Raw genomic sequence first — 14408 nt, forward strand, 5'->3', positions numbered from 1 at the left:
CTGACGCACAGACCCCGCCCCTCCTCCCTCTTTCCCTCGCTGCCCGAGTGCCGGGCGGAGAGAGAGCGTCAGTCGGCCGGAGCGCGGACCTGTGTGCGTCTGGACTTGGGGCTCGCTCCCTTCCCGGCAGCCGCGCAACTTCCCGGCCGTAGCTGAGGCGACGGAGAGCACCGCCGGCGGGCCCTCGCGGCGCCCAGGCCTCCCTGCTCGCGTCCCGGTCGCCCTCGGAGTCGGCCCAGCCCGCCGCCGGTGGAGGCGTGAGGTGACGACGGGCGAGTGCCGCGAGCAGCGTTAGCCGCCGCGGCCTCCGGTCCTCCCTCCGCCTCCTCCTCTGCCCCCCCCTCCTCGCTTCCCTCCTCCCACTTCCCGGGCTCCGGCGTGTCCCGGCCACGCTCAGTGCCGCTGCAGGAACAAAGGAGGACCCCGCGGCGGCGGCAGCGCCACCTCCGCTTCCGACCCGCTCCCGGCCCGAGGCGGCCGCTCCGGGGCGCCCGGCTCTCCCCTCCCGGAGGCCTGGGCCCGGCCTCACCGCGCCGGCGTCGCGCGCGAGCCCGGCTCCTGCCCTCCTGCCCCCCGCAGGGTGAGTGGTGCGGAGCTGGGGGAGGGGGCCCGACTGCTCGGGCCGGGCCGGGGGAGGGCAGTGGGGGGCTCCGGCGGAGCTCGAGCGGGCCGCGGCTGGCGGCCTCCGGGGGAGGGGAGCCCGCCCTCCAGCTCAGGAAGCACAAAGAACGGAGGCGTCATCCGGTCGTCGTGGCCCGGGGTCCGGCACCCCGCGCCCCCGGCCCGCCTGCACCCGCACGGCCCGGAGAACAATGCCCGGCGTGTGGGTTCCGGGCCTCCCTCGCGTCCGTCCCGGCCGCCTTCGGCGCGGCGCCCGGCGTGGGCAGCCGGACCCGGAGAGACAAAGGGGCCGTGGCGGCGGCCGCGCCCCCGGCCCCCTGCTCGCCGCACACCCTCCCCCTCCTCCCGGCCGCCCCGGTTCGCCGCCGCCGCCTCGGAGGAGCCGGTCGAGGTCGGGGGTCGGCGCGGGGCCGGCCTGGCCTGCGGAGCTGCCGTTCTGCATGACTCAGTGATTTTTGGAGAAGGCCCTGCTGGGCTTTCCTGAGCAAGGCCTCGGCTTAGAGAGGGGCCTGGGGGGAGGGATGGGGGCCCGGTGGGACCCGGACTTGTTCGGAAATCCGCTGGAACGTGGGTGAGGGGGACTCCTCCGTCGTCGTGTTTTAGTTTTGCCAGCGTCGCTGCGTTTGTCGCCCAAGATCCCTTTCATGAAGGAAATGGAGCACCTTCCCCTTTGTTTCGTGCATTTAAGCTGGTGAACATGCATTTCTTGCTTTCCACGCACTCCCGTGGAGCCGTGTTTTCAGGAAAGGCCCGTGTTTATTTGTTGCATGCCTCCTAAGAATCTAGTCTAAGGACATGAGGGTAAAGTAGCGTATATAGGTCACAGAGCCCCTAGTTTTAAACCTGGAGTTCAGGTCATTTACAGACTTAAAAATAAAATAAAATTTCATTCCTTATTTATTTATTTTTTTTTAAGTAGAATTTCAGAACTTCATGGGTGAGAATATTGCAATTTTATCTTACAAGTTTTTTTTTTTTTTAATGTTTCCCCAACAAAGAATTTACTGTACTTCTCCCCTATTTTCTGTCTCGGGCCAGATATTAAGCCTGGAAAGGAGCCTTTAAAAATCACAGTAATCTCATTTTGGCAAAGAGAGAACGGAGATCAGGAGAGTAAGGACTTGCCCAAGGTCACTGGCTTAGTTAGAAGTAGATTAGATACTAGAACTCAGGTCTCAGCTCAGGGTGAGTAGGCATTAACATCTTCTAACGTGCACCTGAAAACTAAATTCCATAGGTGTAAAATGTTGTCTTTTTTTAATTATTATTCATATTTGAGGCTGGAGAGTTTTTCTGCTACATGCCCAGGTTTTGGTTTTCTTTAAACTAGAAGTTAGGGGAAGCCACAAACTAAAAATATACATTTCAGCTATTCAAACTATAAAAATAAACATTTTCCCTGTGCTTGATAGAGCTGGCACAGGGATGCACAAGTTTCTAACAACAAAACTTTAAAGGTACTAAATAGTAATGGTATTGTATTTTTCTGAAATGTTGCCAAGCAGAAGGGAAACGGCACTTAATGGCAAACTGCCCTCTCCCGCCCCAAATTGCTGCTAAGCAGGAGGATTTAAACATGAGGATTCTTTCTGCCTCGGTGCTCTCTGTACTGTGCTTGGTTTTTATAAACAACCCTGACCATTTTGGCTTCACGAGTGATTAATGATGCATCTTTTTGTTGAATTTGAGATTGTTCACTAGCCCTGTCTACATTACCAAAAAAAAAAAGTAGCAGCCTTAATGGCATCTTTTTGTTTTGTTTCCTTATTATATTAGATATAGAAACGCAGCATCCTTAGTTCTTGGGGTTGTGTAGGAGTTGGCAGGCTCTAAGATATAAATAGAAGCTGATTTCAGAGGCCCCTGTTGACTAGGCTTTATGTGAGAGCCTCCATCCAGCTCAGCCTGTCACATTGCAGCCTTGTGACAGGCTGAAGCTCCCGCCCATGTGATCTAAGCTTCTGAGAAATATTAAGGCAAGCTTTGCACATGTGATGGCGTTTAAAAGCTCGCTTTCTAGGGGGGGGAAATCTACAAAATGGGAAGCTACGTGGAAGACTAATGTCCTGGTGTCTCTTGTGTCTCAGTTGCAGGCTATTTATAGTGAATTGAAAGTAGTTGTGTTTTCTGAAGAAGGGAAGGTGGAATACTTTGCAAGTTGCCAGTCGAAGTGGGTAAAATCATTGAGATTCCTTTCCCCCTCCTTTTTTTATGTAAAAGAAAAGATTTTAAAGAATTGAATTAACTAAGGTTGATGCTTAAATTTAGGCCTGGTCGCCATTATAAAGCCACTGTCACAAGAGCCACTGGGAAGTTAGTATAGCAACTGTGAGCTAGCATAATTCTTAAGCTGGCTTCAAGGAATGAACTTTTTGCATAGGGCAGATTCCCACCTACTACGTGGGGGGGGGCGGTGCAAGTAAAGACATAATTTATTATTTGAAGCATTTTTGCACATATTAAAAATTTTTTAAGCCCAGCTGAAAATGTTTATTAATAAACCTAAGTGATGTTGAAATGTTTACACTGCCCTGCTCCAAAATGAGTCAGCTAAATTCCACTTACTATTTAAAGAGACCATGTCAACTAAATTAGTAGTATTGTTTGAAGTAAGCTGTGGTTCTCCGACACCCTCCACATAAGCTTGATTGGCTTGAAGTATTTTCAAGCTTCAGATATTTCTTTTTGCTAACAAAGGGAAAGAGTACTATCATTTAACTGTGGAGGAAATAGTGGCAGGATTCTGGCCAGGTCAAATTTGGTTAGCCCTCTTCTCCCCTTTTTGTAATTTTGGTAAAAAGTATTAAATAACTTGCTAAAACATTGTTTTTAGTAACTCACTAAAGAGTGTATTCTAGTGTGTGTTAGTTGGAAAAAGCCATATGAAATTCTAGACCAGCTCTAGCTTGAATGAAGGGACTTTCCTGCACTTAATTTGAAATGTTCATAACTTAACAAATAAGTAACTTATCTTCGTTATCAATGTTAAGACACATTTAAATGACCATGACCACAAGTTATAGCACACAATCTCCCTTTAATAAAATGCTCTCAAATATGTTTTTGTACGTACATACATATTTTAAGGTGACATGGAAACTTTCTACAGTTTAAATTTTTCTTAATGTGTGTTTTCACTTAAAACTCAGAAAAATTTACTAAATTTAGCATAACGTTACTATATCTGTTCTAATTTTAACAAGGCTTCTGGAAAAGCAAGGTAGGCTAGCTGTACGAAGTTCTTTCTGGTAACCTAGCATTAAATATTAATGACTACTGAAGGTTGTGTGTTCATATTGCTTGGCTTTGCCATATTGAAATTGAGCTTTCAAAGGTTTCGTTTTCTGACGTGAGGAAGGCAAGCACTCGTGAAAAGCTTTAATAGAGCCTTTGGCTGGAGAAATCTATAGCTGATAATTTGTGCTTTTGCAAGTTACTAGGCACTGCCTTTAAAGTATTCAAACCCAGATTTCACACCTCAAATGCAGAACTTAAAAGGAATTGCATGAGCAGCTGACCCCTAAATTCTTAAAGAGCTTCACTTGTTAGTGCCAAGGCAGCAGGAAAGGCCAGATGATGTATCAGCTCTCTTCAGTGTTCTGTAAAGGTGTTGCGTTTTTAAAAGTTTTTAAAATTCTGTCCCATAGCAGAATTGTTGAATTACTAGTGAGGCCCATCATCTTATAAGATATTTTAAGAAAGCTTTATAGCTACATCCAGTGTACGGCCAGCTTAAAGAACCACTAGTACATATCAAGAGTTGGTACTTAATTGTGATTATTGTAGATTTTTTTTTTCATTGGCAAGTTCCATTTTATAGATTTTTAGCCAGAGAAGTAAAAATCTCATTTGATATGGTCTGCCTGTAGTGCAGAAATCAGAAAGTGACTTCAAGATGACAATTGTCCAAACTGATTTAAATGTAATTCTGACATCTGGCAGAGTGACCTTTTCAGAAATTGAAACAAAGATCATAGTGATAGGTGGAGTAATGCATTTTAGTGTTTAATGATAGCATTTTTTTTTGTCCTAAAGAATGTGAAGTCCCTACAGTTCATTGTTTATCAAGTTAAAAAGACAATTTCTTTAATGCCCTTTGTTTTATAAAGGCAACAAAATATTCATAGTTTTCTTGTCCTACTCTTTTTAATGATTAACATAATTAGGGCCTTTGTTAGAAATAGACTTGGTGTTTAGAAATAACAAAGGTATGCTGGTGGCTGTCATACTAATTTAGTGATTTTATTTGGTAACATGCTAATTTCTAAAATTTTGTTTTTGTTTTGTTTATAGCAGAAAAATATGGCTCAGGAGACTAACCAGACCCCAGGGCCCATGCTGTGTAGTACAGGATGTGGCTTTTATGGGAATCCTAGGACAAATGGAATGTGTTCCGTTTGCTACAAAGAACATCTTCAGAGGCAGCAAAATAGTGGCAGAATGAGCCCAATGGGTAAGTTTCCAAGGAAAAACCCATTTGAAGAACTGGTGGACAGAAAATATAGAACCAAGAATTGGGGCCTAAGACTATGAGAATCAATGCTGAGAGCCCGAGAAGAGAATTCCTGAGAAAAGCTTGAAATTAAAGCAGCAGCCCAGCCCACGTCCTTGGCATGACAACATCAGGAATGAATGACCATCTACAAGCATCTTCTAGCTTTTTTATTTTCCTTTTTGAGGTTTTGTTTCATACTTATGTTCACTGGATGTGACTTTTCCATACATGTTTTTGTTTGGATACTCACTTAATTGTAGGATTCAGCAGTACAGTGAAAGTGCTTAAATCACTAACCTAATTAAATGCAAGTATTTGTTACTTATTAAGAGTCTTGCTACTGAGTGTTGGTGGTCTTGCTGTTTCTTACAAATCCTTTTTTTAAATAGGAACAGCTAGTGGTTCCAACAGTCCTACCTCAGATTCTGCATCTGTACAGAGAGCAGACACTAGTTTAAACAACTGTGAAGGTGCTGCTGGCAGCACATCTGAAAAATCAAGGTAAGATTGACCACTTCAGGCTTTTTATCATAATACAACAAGGAAATACATGGGTGCTCCCCATACCATTCTAATTATGGATGTCTATATACGCTAAGGATGTTAACGGATCCGATGCCCTTGGCTTTGCTTGTGTTGCACAGTCTGGGATTCTGGGATCTTTTACTACATGGTCTTACAGGTCACTGAATAAAGATGTATATCATAACACTCCGTGGTACTCTCAAAGATGCTGTATTGAGAATGCTGTGCTTGTATTATAATTGAGGTTAAGTGATTGTAGAGTATGGCTCTGCAGACTGTATTGTAATGCTACACAAGACATTTTGGCAAACTGCCCCTTTTGCCCTTAAATGACAGGCACAGCTAAAAGTTCCCAGTTGGCTATAATAGGACCTCGTAACCTATACACATATGCAGCCTTGAATTGATGAGCCATTTATCAGATCACTTTCTTTATTCTCAACCGTGTGTGCTGGGCATCCAATATTCTTTTAAGTTTTTAGATTATTTAGTTCCATTTGATCATGTTGGAAATAGTACGTACTTTAAAGTTGAACTGACAACTTACTGTCTCACAAAGAAGTACCCTTAACATCTTTAAAAATGTTTGCTTGAACTCAAATAGAAATGTGCCTGTGGCTGCCTTGCCTGTAACTCAGCAAATGACAGAAATGAGCATTTCAAGAGAGGACAAAATAACTACCCCGAAAACAGAGGTGTCAGAGCCAGGTATGCTTTTTGTTTAATACTAGTTCCGTTCTGGATTTGGTAGTACAAGAAAGAGTTGGTGGGAGAGGAGTTCCTTCCCATCGAAGGTTAAATTGGAGAGAGAGCTGTAAAATATAGGCCAAGGAAGAACCACTCTCTCTCAAGTCCCTTGGGTGTAAAATAGTCATTCTTTACTCTTCTTTCTTCTTAAACTCACACCATAAATTTATAATCTGGGAACTGGAAATATTAAGAATGTAATGAACTTAAAAGGTCGTTTGCCATTATATTTCAAAGATCTCTAAATCACTAAAGAAAGTGTTATTCATAAACAGAAGAAATTAGATTGAATTTCAAAGCCATGAAGAAAGCAATACTCAGTCTTGGTATCCTCAGTGTTGTAGAAAATATTTAAGACAACATATTGAACACTGAAAGAAGCTTTCAAGTTGAAAAGTCTAGGAGTTGAAAAAACAAGAGCTCAAAACTCAATATGGAAAGGCATTTTTTTCACTGAGTGCCTTTGAGTCTCTGCTTCTGTAGAGCACAGTCAGAAGTGCTGTCCCATTGAGAGATGGACTTGTTTGAATTACCTGTGCTGGGCCCTAAAACAGATAGCTCTGTACTCGATAGGGCACATCATTCATTTACTCAGTTCATTGTCTCCTGGTACAGTGTTGACTGAACACAATATAAAACTTCATTGTGAGGAAATAACATCTGTGGGTATGTGATCTGCTTTGGAGGCTTGCTTTTGCTAACATCACATAGCAAAGCTTATGTGAACTAGGGCAATCTTAATTTATAAAGTAAAAACTCTGCAGTTCAGCAGGTGAATCCATATTTGATATTTTCTTTTTTTTTTCAACTTTTTTTTTTTTTTTTAATTTATTTTTGGGACAGAGAGAGACAGAGCATGAACGGGGGAGGGGCAGAGAGAGAGGGAGACACAGAATCGGAAACAGGCTCCAGGCTCCGAGCCATCGGCCCAGAGCCTGACGCGGGGCTCGAACTCACGGACCGCGAGATCGTGACCTGGCTGAAGTCGGACGCTTAACCGACTGCGCCACCCAGGCGCCCCCATATTTGATATTTTCAAAGGAGTTCAATCTTTCTGAAAAAGCCGGCCAAATTAGGTGTTTGTGGGGTTTTATAAATAAAATTACTCTGACCTGGGAACGGTGCTCTTTTGGTTTAGATCTGTACCTAGTCTCTGCATTTATTATTTCTTAATAGGTTCTGTAGTTTGTTCCTCTTTGCCTTTACTGAGTCGTTTCCCCCTTCTTAACTCCCATTTGTCCCTGTATGTCCCAGGAACCACTACTCAGTCTTCTGATGTAGCCAAGGAAATGGCTGTCACACATACCCCTCCCCCAAACTGTTCCCGTACATTTTTCTTTACCATCATAGCATCAGGAGAAACTATTAGGTTGTCATAGTAGATTATTAGGAATGAGTAGTAGGTAGAGTATTATTCTGTTAGTCTATAATAGGCTATTAGTCTGACTAAATATATTACTAATGCAAATGAGTTATGTATTTACAGAGAATTTTAGAGTAAGCTGTCATGAAACCTATCAGCTTGCTCTAGAGTTTGGATTTATGCTTATAGCATTGGTGCTGGCCTATTTAAGCAGTAATCTTAGCATTGCATACAATAATTTGCTCTTCTTGGGGTTTGGATTAATATTAAAACTGTGCTGCTGGTCTAATTGAATTCTATGAAAGGAGAACTAATTTGGTATTTTTGTTTTAAGTAACTAGTGGTAATGGTGAGCTCTAATGTGCTGAACTGCAATTTTATCTTCATGTTGACAAATTTTATTGATGTCATGTGAACTAAAACTTCAAGGAGAAACACGGACTTCTTAAAAGTAGATCATTATCTCTCATTGTCTAAATTCTGTACCCATTTTAGAGAAGTACTGCAAAGCAAATAAAAGCTGTGCTTTAAAAATTCTTGATTTGCCTGTGGAATCCTTAATAGTCAAAACTTCACAAGTACTTATATTGTCCTAAAGACTGTTTGCTGATCTTTCAAAAAGTTTAAGAACTATTCAGATTTTCTGCATGTGACCATATAAAGCCCGTGTTAAAATGGCAAAATAATTGTGAAATTTTAGGATCTGAAGTTAATTAGGGCTTAACGATTTGGGTTTTACTTACTGAAATTGCTAAATTTATGTATTTAGTCTTTTGTCTATCAGTGTAAAACCAAAATGAATTTTTTGGCGGTTGGCAACTTTATGTACTGAGTAATAATGAATGTAAACTGCCCTAATTAAGAAGTTTGCATTTAGGCAATTGCAATTTGGAAAAACTGGGCATGTGACCAGCATCTCCCAGGTCTTTAAAACTTAGGAGTTTATTCCCTAGGACTAGCTGTTAAGAGTCAGTTTAAAGGAATTTGAGTGGAGTAATCATTTTACAAAATTTAGAGAAGCCAAGTGTATGTTGGTTGGCAAGAAATTGTCAGATTTGAAAGTTCTGATACTGAAGTAGAAGATTCTGTTTAAAGCACATGTTTTTAAGAAAGGCTTCATGAATATTTTCACTAAGAATCTTCCTGCTTCTCTTAAATGTTTTCTTTTTGTGACTTAAGTAATTGTCAGCCAGTGAACTCTTAACAGTTATCTCATTTTCACCCTTGTTTTTCAGTTGTCACTCAGCCCAGTCCATCCGTCTCTCAGCCTAGTACTTCTCAAAGTGAAGAAAAAGCTCCTGAGTTGCCCAAACCAAAGAAGAACAGATGTTTTATGTGCAGAAAGAAAGTTGGCCTTACAGGTATTAGAGAACATAGAAGACAACGTATGTTTTGTTGGTAGGCTTTAACAGGGAGCTCCCTTAAGGGACTGGTCGGTCCTAACACCTACAACAAAATGCCCGACTTTCAGGAACAGAAAGTTTCCAGAGTGGGAGAAGTTGGGTTTGATTTGCACTTGTGTCTCTAATCCTCTGGAACCTTTTATTACCTTCAGGCCTTGTGAGTTGTTACTCTGCTTTACTGAACTGATAAAAATTCATCGCTTTCGAGTCTTTTCTTTGTTCTCCTGAGGAGAAGGTAGTTGACCCAAACAGTGAACACCATCTTTGAGCCAGGCACAAAGTATTAGAATACTTCTTAACTGTTCCCTGTAAATTTCAGAACCCTCTGGTTCTCTTTTCCCTAGTTTTCACTTGAGAAAACGTTATCCTGTTTATATGTAGGAGGAGGAGGATTTGCATCCAGGTCAGTCTGGCTTTTAGAGCCTGTGTAATTTCTACCCTGTGCTATCTACAGGAGTTTATGGAGGGAGAGCTATTCGAATTTCTCACTATGTCAAAAGAGATTGAAAGCTGTTTCACAATTTAAAGTGGCAGACTCAATTTCATGTTACAGAGAACCATGAAAATCTGGTTCTTTTTCTCCACTGACTGAGGCTTTTTTTTTCCCCCTTTTAATTACTGCAAATTCCCAAGTGACTCTACTTCCTCTTATGTGTACAGGGTTTGACTGCCGATGTGGAAATTTGTTTTGTGGACTTCACCGTTACTCTGACAAGCACAACTGTCCATATGATTACAAAGCAGAAGCTGCAGCAAAAATCAGAAAAGAGAATCCAGTTGTTGTGGCTGAAAAAATCCAGAGAATATAAATTACTACTTGTGAAGAGACTGAAACTTTGTTTTTATTTTAATATATCGTAGGAAAACATTAAAGAGCAGATGCATGGCCATTTTCCTTTGATGTTCTCCAGAGTTTTACTTTACACTTGTCTGTCTTATAATTGAAATTTTAGGATGTTTGGGTGTTTGTTACAGGCAGAAATGGATAGATACAGCCCTACAAAATGTATATGCCCTCCCCTGAATAAAATTGGATGAAAATCTGCACAGCAAATTGAAATACACAGACGATAGGGACAAAATTTAGTTCCCACGTGCCAAACATAATCCGTGAAATCTCTGCATGTTTGCAGCATATCTGCCTTTTGGGAATGTAATCAAGGTATAATCTTTGGCTAGTGTTATGTGCCTGTATTTTTTTAAAAAATGGTACACCAGAAAAGGACTGGCAGTCTACTTCTTCCATAGTCCAACTTCACCCTGTTAATTTCCACAACATGTTCTTTGGAAGCAGGAGGAAAGCTATAAAGAGGATCAGACCTTTCCGTGAAACCAGTATTTGGTGCCATATGTAAGCCTGGCTCATTGGTCTCCTAAAAGCTGTCAAGTAAGACATTCTGTGAAAGGTAAACATCGCAACTGGTTATCATGAGTAAAGCCATCAAGCCAACAGGGGCTTGAGCTCTCTTTGAAGCTTACTGTGCTGGCCTGCACCAGAAGATGCCTGCATTACTCTCATTGCTCAAAATGTTGTGTAGCACAGAACTGCACTAGGATTAATTTGTCTACAAGAAGAAATTAAAACTACATTTGGTTTTTACATGCCGCAGCTCTATTGAATAACATGCATCTGAATTTTAAGTTGCAAAGGTATCTGAAAAGTTCATTTTTCGTGTGCATCTTTTGTTGAATGTTTTGGTTCAAGAAAGAATGTTTAAAGCTTTTTTAAAGACTTCAGTTCTTAATGTAACTGTACCTTCTGCATGGAAAATCATAACCAACATGGCTGCAGTAGACTTCTTAGTGGTATCCAGCACCACTCGCAGAGGGCTGCGTTATCCTATTAATTGTACTTGGGTGTAGGACTCTAGTGTTCTTGGGTGTATTGCATGGGCTGCATTATCTACAGCATTGTACAATAACAACTAGAAGAGGCAGTATACTTCACTGATGCTTGTCTGGTAATATCACTTCTGTGTCATAATGGAAGGTTTTTGTGATGTATGAAACTTGTGTTTTTTATATATAAATGAGCATAGTTAGATTAGTATTGTGGTAATGCCTGTTTTCATCTGTAAATAGTTAAGTATGTACACGAGGCACTACTTCTGATTTATTGCAGTGTTCAGTCCTAGTTTTTACTTTAATTAAAGCATTCGGTTTTGCTTTCGATTTTTATGTACCTTAGTTTGGAGTTAGATCTGCAGATGTGTACAGATAGTTCATATTTATGTATTGCACATAATCATGCTATTCAGCATCGATGCTATATTGTATTATGTAAATAATAAAAGCCATGTACAGAGGGAAACTTCCACTTGTTCATTGGGTCCTTAAGCCACAGGTAGAAACCATAAAGAGGAATAGTTAGAAAATGTTTCATATCCAACCTGGTAGTTGCATGTGGAGACTTTGCATGGCTACCTTGTAATTTTTTTAATTGCCCCCCCCCCCCCCCGAACATGGTATGTTTAAGTGAGAGCCTTGAGATGAACTTTGAGACGTCAAGTGTGGTACACAGTGGGCAGCTTATTTTTGAAGAAATGAATAGGCACCTTTTAGGATCATAACAATCTTAGGACTTGAGAGAGGAATGGACTTTTCACAACTGTGACCTATCTCCCTTGCCCGTTTTCTTGCTTTATATAAGGTGACACGACCATTTGTGTACAGAAACAGGCATGGTTTTGTTTCTGTTTCGGGTTCGGTTCTAATGCAGAGCTGGGCCCATGGGGTAGCTGAAGCTAAAAGCAGAACCATGACTTCTCAGTGATGGAGTCTGCAACGGAAATGCCCTCGTTCACTGGTCTGTCATGGTTCTTTGGGTGCTGCTGCCTGTGCTTCACGTGGCGGAAATCATGAGATCATCTCTCCTGAACTATGAAGATCCTGAAGAATCACAACTGAGGTGAAAATACAGTACTGGGGCCAACAATTTTTATCGAAAGTTTAAGACTTCCCCTCTCAGGGCTGCCTTTGTCAATGTTTGCTTGATGAATTTTAAATCTTAAGGTTTTGAAATCAAAGTGGTATCTGGGGGATAAAGACTTAGATGACAAGGTGATGGGCCCTTTGTTGTTCTGTAACTTTGTGCAGCACAAAATGGTGGTAATGTTTCCACAATTTTTTGTGAGAAGTATTCAGGAAAGATTTGGATTGAGGATTTGTCAGGAGCATCAGTTGATTGAGAAGAAGAGTAAGTGTGAGACAACTAGAAGATTCAATTCTAGCTAGACTTGCATTTAAACCGGAATATTCTTCAGGCAAGACTTAAGTGGCTTTGACTTTGGAATGTACACTGACATCCTAAGCATCTGAAGAACATACCGTGTTTCTCTTTATGTAGGCTCTGTACACCCCCACTCCAAATATGTCTTGTGAGGACAGACCATGATAGTTAAATGTATGGCCGTGGGCTGGTCCTTTTATAAGATTTATTCGAAGGGCCTTATCTGTAAGACTAGAGCCTCAGGTTGGCTCTGAGGTGGACTTTTCACGGCGCGAATTTGCAAGCAGAGACCTTTTTTGAGTGGTATGGCGTGGTGGGGAAGGTAATGGACCCTAGAATCAGGCTTCGTCTGTAAGTAAACGAGGACGGTGATAGTGGCTGACGCATAGTATGCCCTGCTAAAAAATTTTAAAATTTCTCTTTTTAGAGCAGCTTTAGATTCACAGCAAAATTGAAAGTACAGAGATTTCCCATATACCTTCTCCCCAACCCCCAACATGTGCATAGCCGCCTCTAGTCACCTCTGCCACCCGGACGGTATATTTGTTAAAACCGTCAAACCTACGTTGAGCCGCTATCGCCTCCCAGTACGTAGTTTACAGTTCACTCTTGGTGGTGTACATTGTGTAGGTTTAGACAAGTGTGATGACATGTATCCATCACTGTAGTATATGGACCATTTCGCTGCCCTAAAAATCTACCTATTCCTCACCCTCACTAACCCCTGGCAACTACTGTCTTTTTACTGTCCCTAATTTGCCTTTTCCAGAATGTCACGTAGTAGGAATTCTGCAGTATGTAACCTTTCAGATGGGCTTCTTTGACTTAGTGATACACTGCGAGTTCCCTCCACATCTTTCATGGCTTGATAGGTAGCTCATTTCTTTCTAGTGCTGAATAATATTCCATTGGCTGGAAGTGCCATGGTTTATCCATTCACCTACTGAAGGAAATCTTGGTTGCTTCCAAGTTTTGGCAATTCCAAATAAAGCCACTTTAAACCAGTGTGCGAATTTTGTGTGGACGTGAATTTTCAACTCTGGGTAAATACCAAGTGCGATTGCTGGATTGTATGGTAAGAATGTTTAGTTTTGTAAGAAACCACCAAAATTCCAAAGCGGCTGTACCATTTTGCATTCCTAGCAGCAACGTGTGAATGATTTTTGCCCCACATCTTCACCAACAGTTGGTGTTGGTCAGTGTTCTGATTTTGGCCATTCTAACAGGTGTGCAGTAGTAACTCATTTTAATTTGTGTTTCTCTGATGACATGACTGGAGCATCTTTCTGTGTGCTCATTTGCCATCTGTGTATCTTCTTTGGTAAGGTCTTTGGCCCATTTTTTAATCAGGTTTTCTTACTGTTTTATAAACATTTATATATCCGTATATATGTTATACATACGGATATATATGTGTGTGTGTATAGATATATATATTCTCAGGCAAGCTCCACGCTCGGCACAGAGCCCGACACAAAGCTGAATCCCATGATCCAGGGATCATGACCCAAGCTGAAATCAAGAGTCAAGACACTCAACCAACTAAGCCACCCACGTGCCCCTCTTAACTGTTGAGTTTTAAGAGTTCTTTCTATATTTTGGACAACAGTCCTTTTTCAGATGTGTCATTTGCATATACCTTCAGTCTGTAATTTGCATATACCTTCAGTCTGTAAGTTGTCTTATTTTCTTGAGCTATTATTAATTTTAATGTCTTAGAGTAATGATTTCCAGACCTTGGAAAGACTGTTGAATTGAAATTCTTAGCAAGTCTCTACAAATGGGTAAATGTCTACTAAGTAGTGTAATGGCAACATGTTAAGTATTGTAAAAATACAATGTTATAATTGTATTTTTTGCAGTCAATAATACATTCACAGAATTCAATAAGAGTTTTTTTTTTTTTTCAACGTTTTTTATTTATTTTTGGGACAGAGAGAGACAGAGCATGAACGGGGGAGGGGCAGAGAGAGAGGGAGACACAGAATCGGAAACAGGCTCCAGGCTCCGAGCCATCAGCCCAGA

At 41.6% G+C, this 14408-nt stretch overlaps 1 protein-coding gene across 2 annotated transcripts; it reads left to right on the forward strand.

The window, feature by feature from the left end:
• The first annotated feature begins 448 nt into the window (after positions 1 to 448).
• On the forward strand, positions 449 to 11465 carry ZFAND5 (zinc finger AN1-type containing 5). Of its 2 annotated transcripts, none has more exons than XM_058695691.1 (6): positions 449 to 580; positions 4915 to 5074; positions 5506 to 5617; positions 6246 to 6349; positions 8987 to 9112; positions 9815 to 11465. In XM_058695691.1, the coding sequence occupies exons 2-6, from the start codon at positions 4924 to 4926 to the stop codon at positions 9961 to 9963; spliced, it is 642 nt and encodes a 213-aa protein (XP_058551674.1). In that variant the 5' UTR covers positions 449 to 580; positions 4915 to 4923; the 3' UTR covers positions 9964 to 11465. The 2 variants fall into 2 exon arrangements, with proteins under 2 accessions (XP_058551674.1, XP_058551675.1); XM_058695692.1 differs by lacking the exon at positions 449 to 580 and adding an exon at positions 2709 to 2791.
• The last annotated feature ends 2943 nt before the right edge of the window (positions 11466 to 14408 follow it).

This window comes from Neofelis nebulosa, chromosome 12 (assembly GCF_028018385.1).
Source record: "Neofelis nebulosa isolate mNeoNeb1 chromosome 12, mNeoNeb1.pri, whole genome shotgun sequence".
Taxonomy (NCBI): Eukaryota; Metazoa; Chordata; class Mammalia; order Carnivora; family Felidae; genus Neofelis; species Neofelis nebulosa.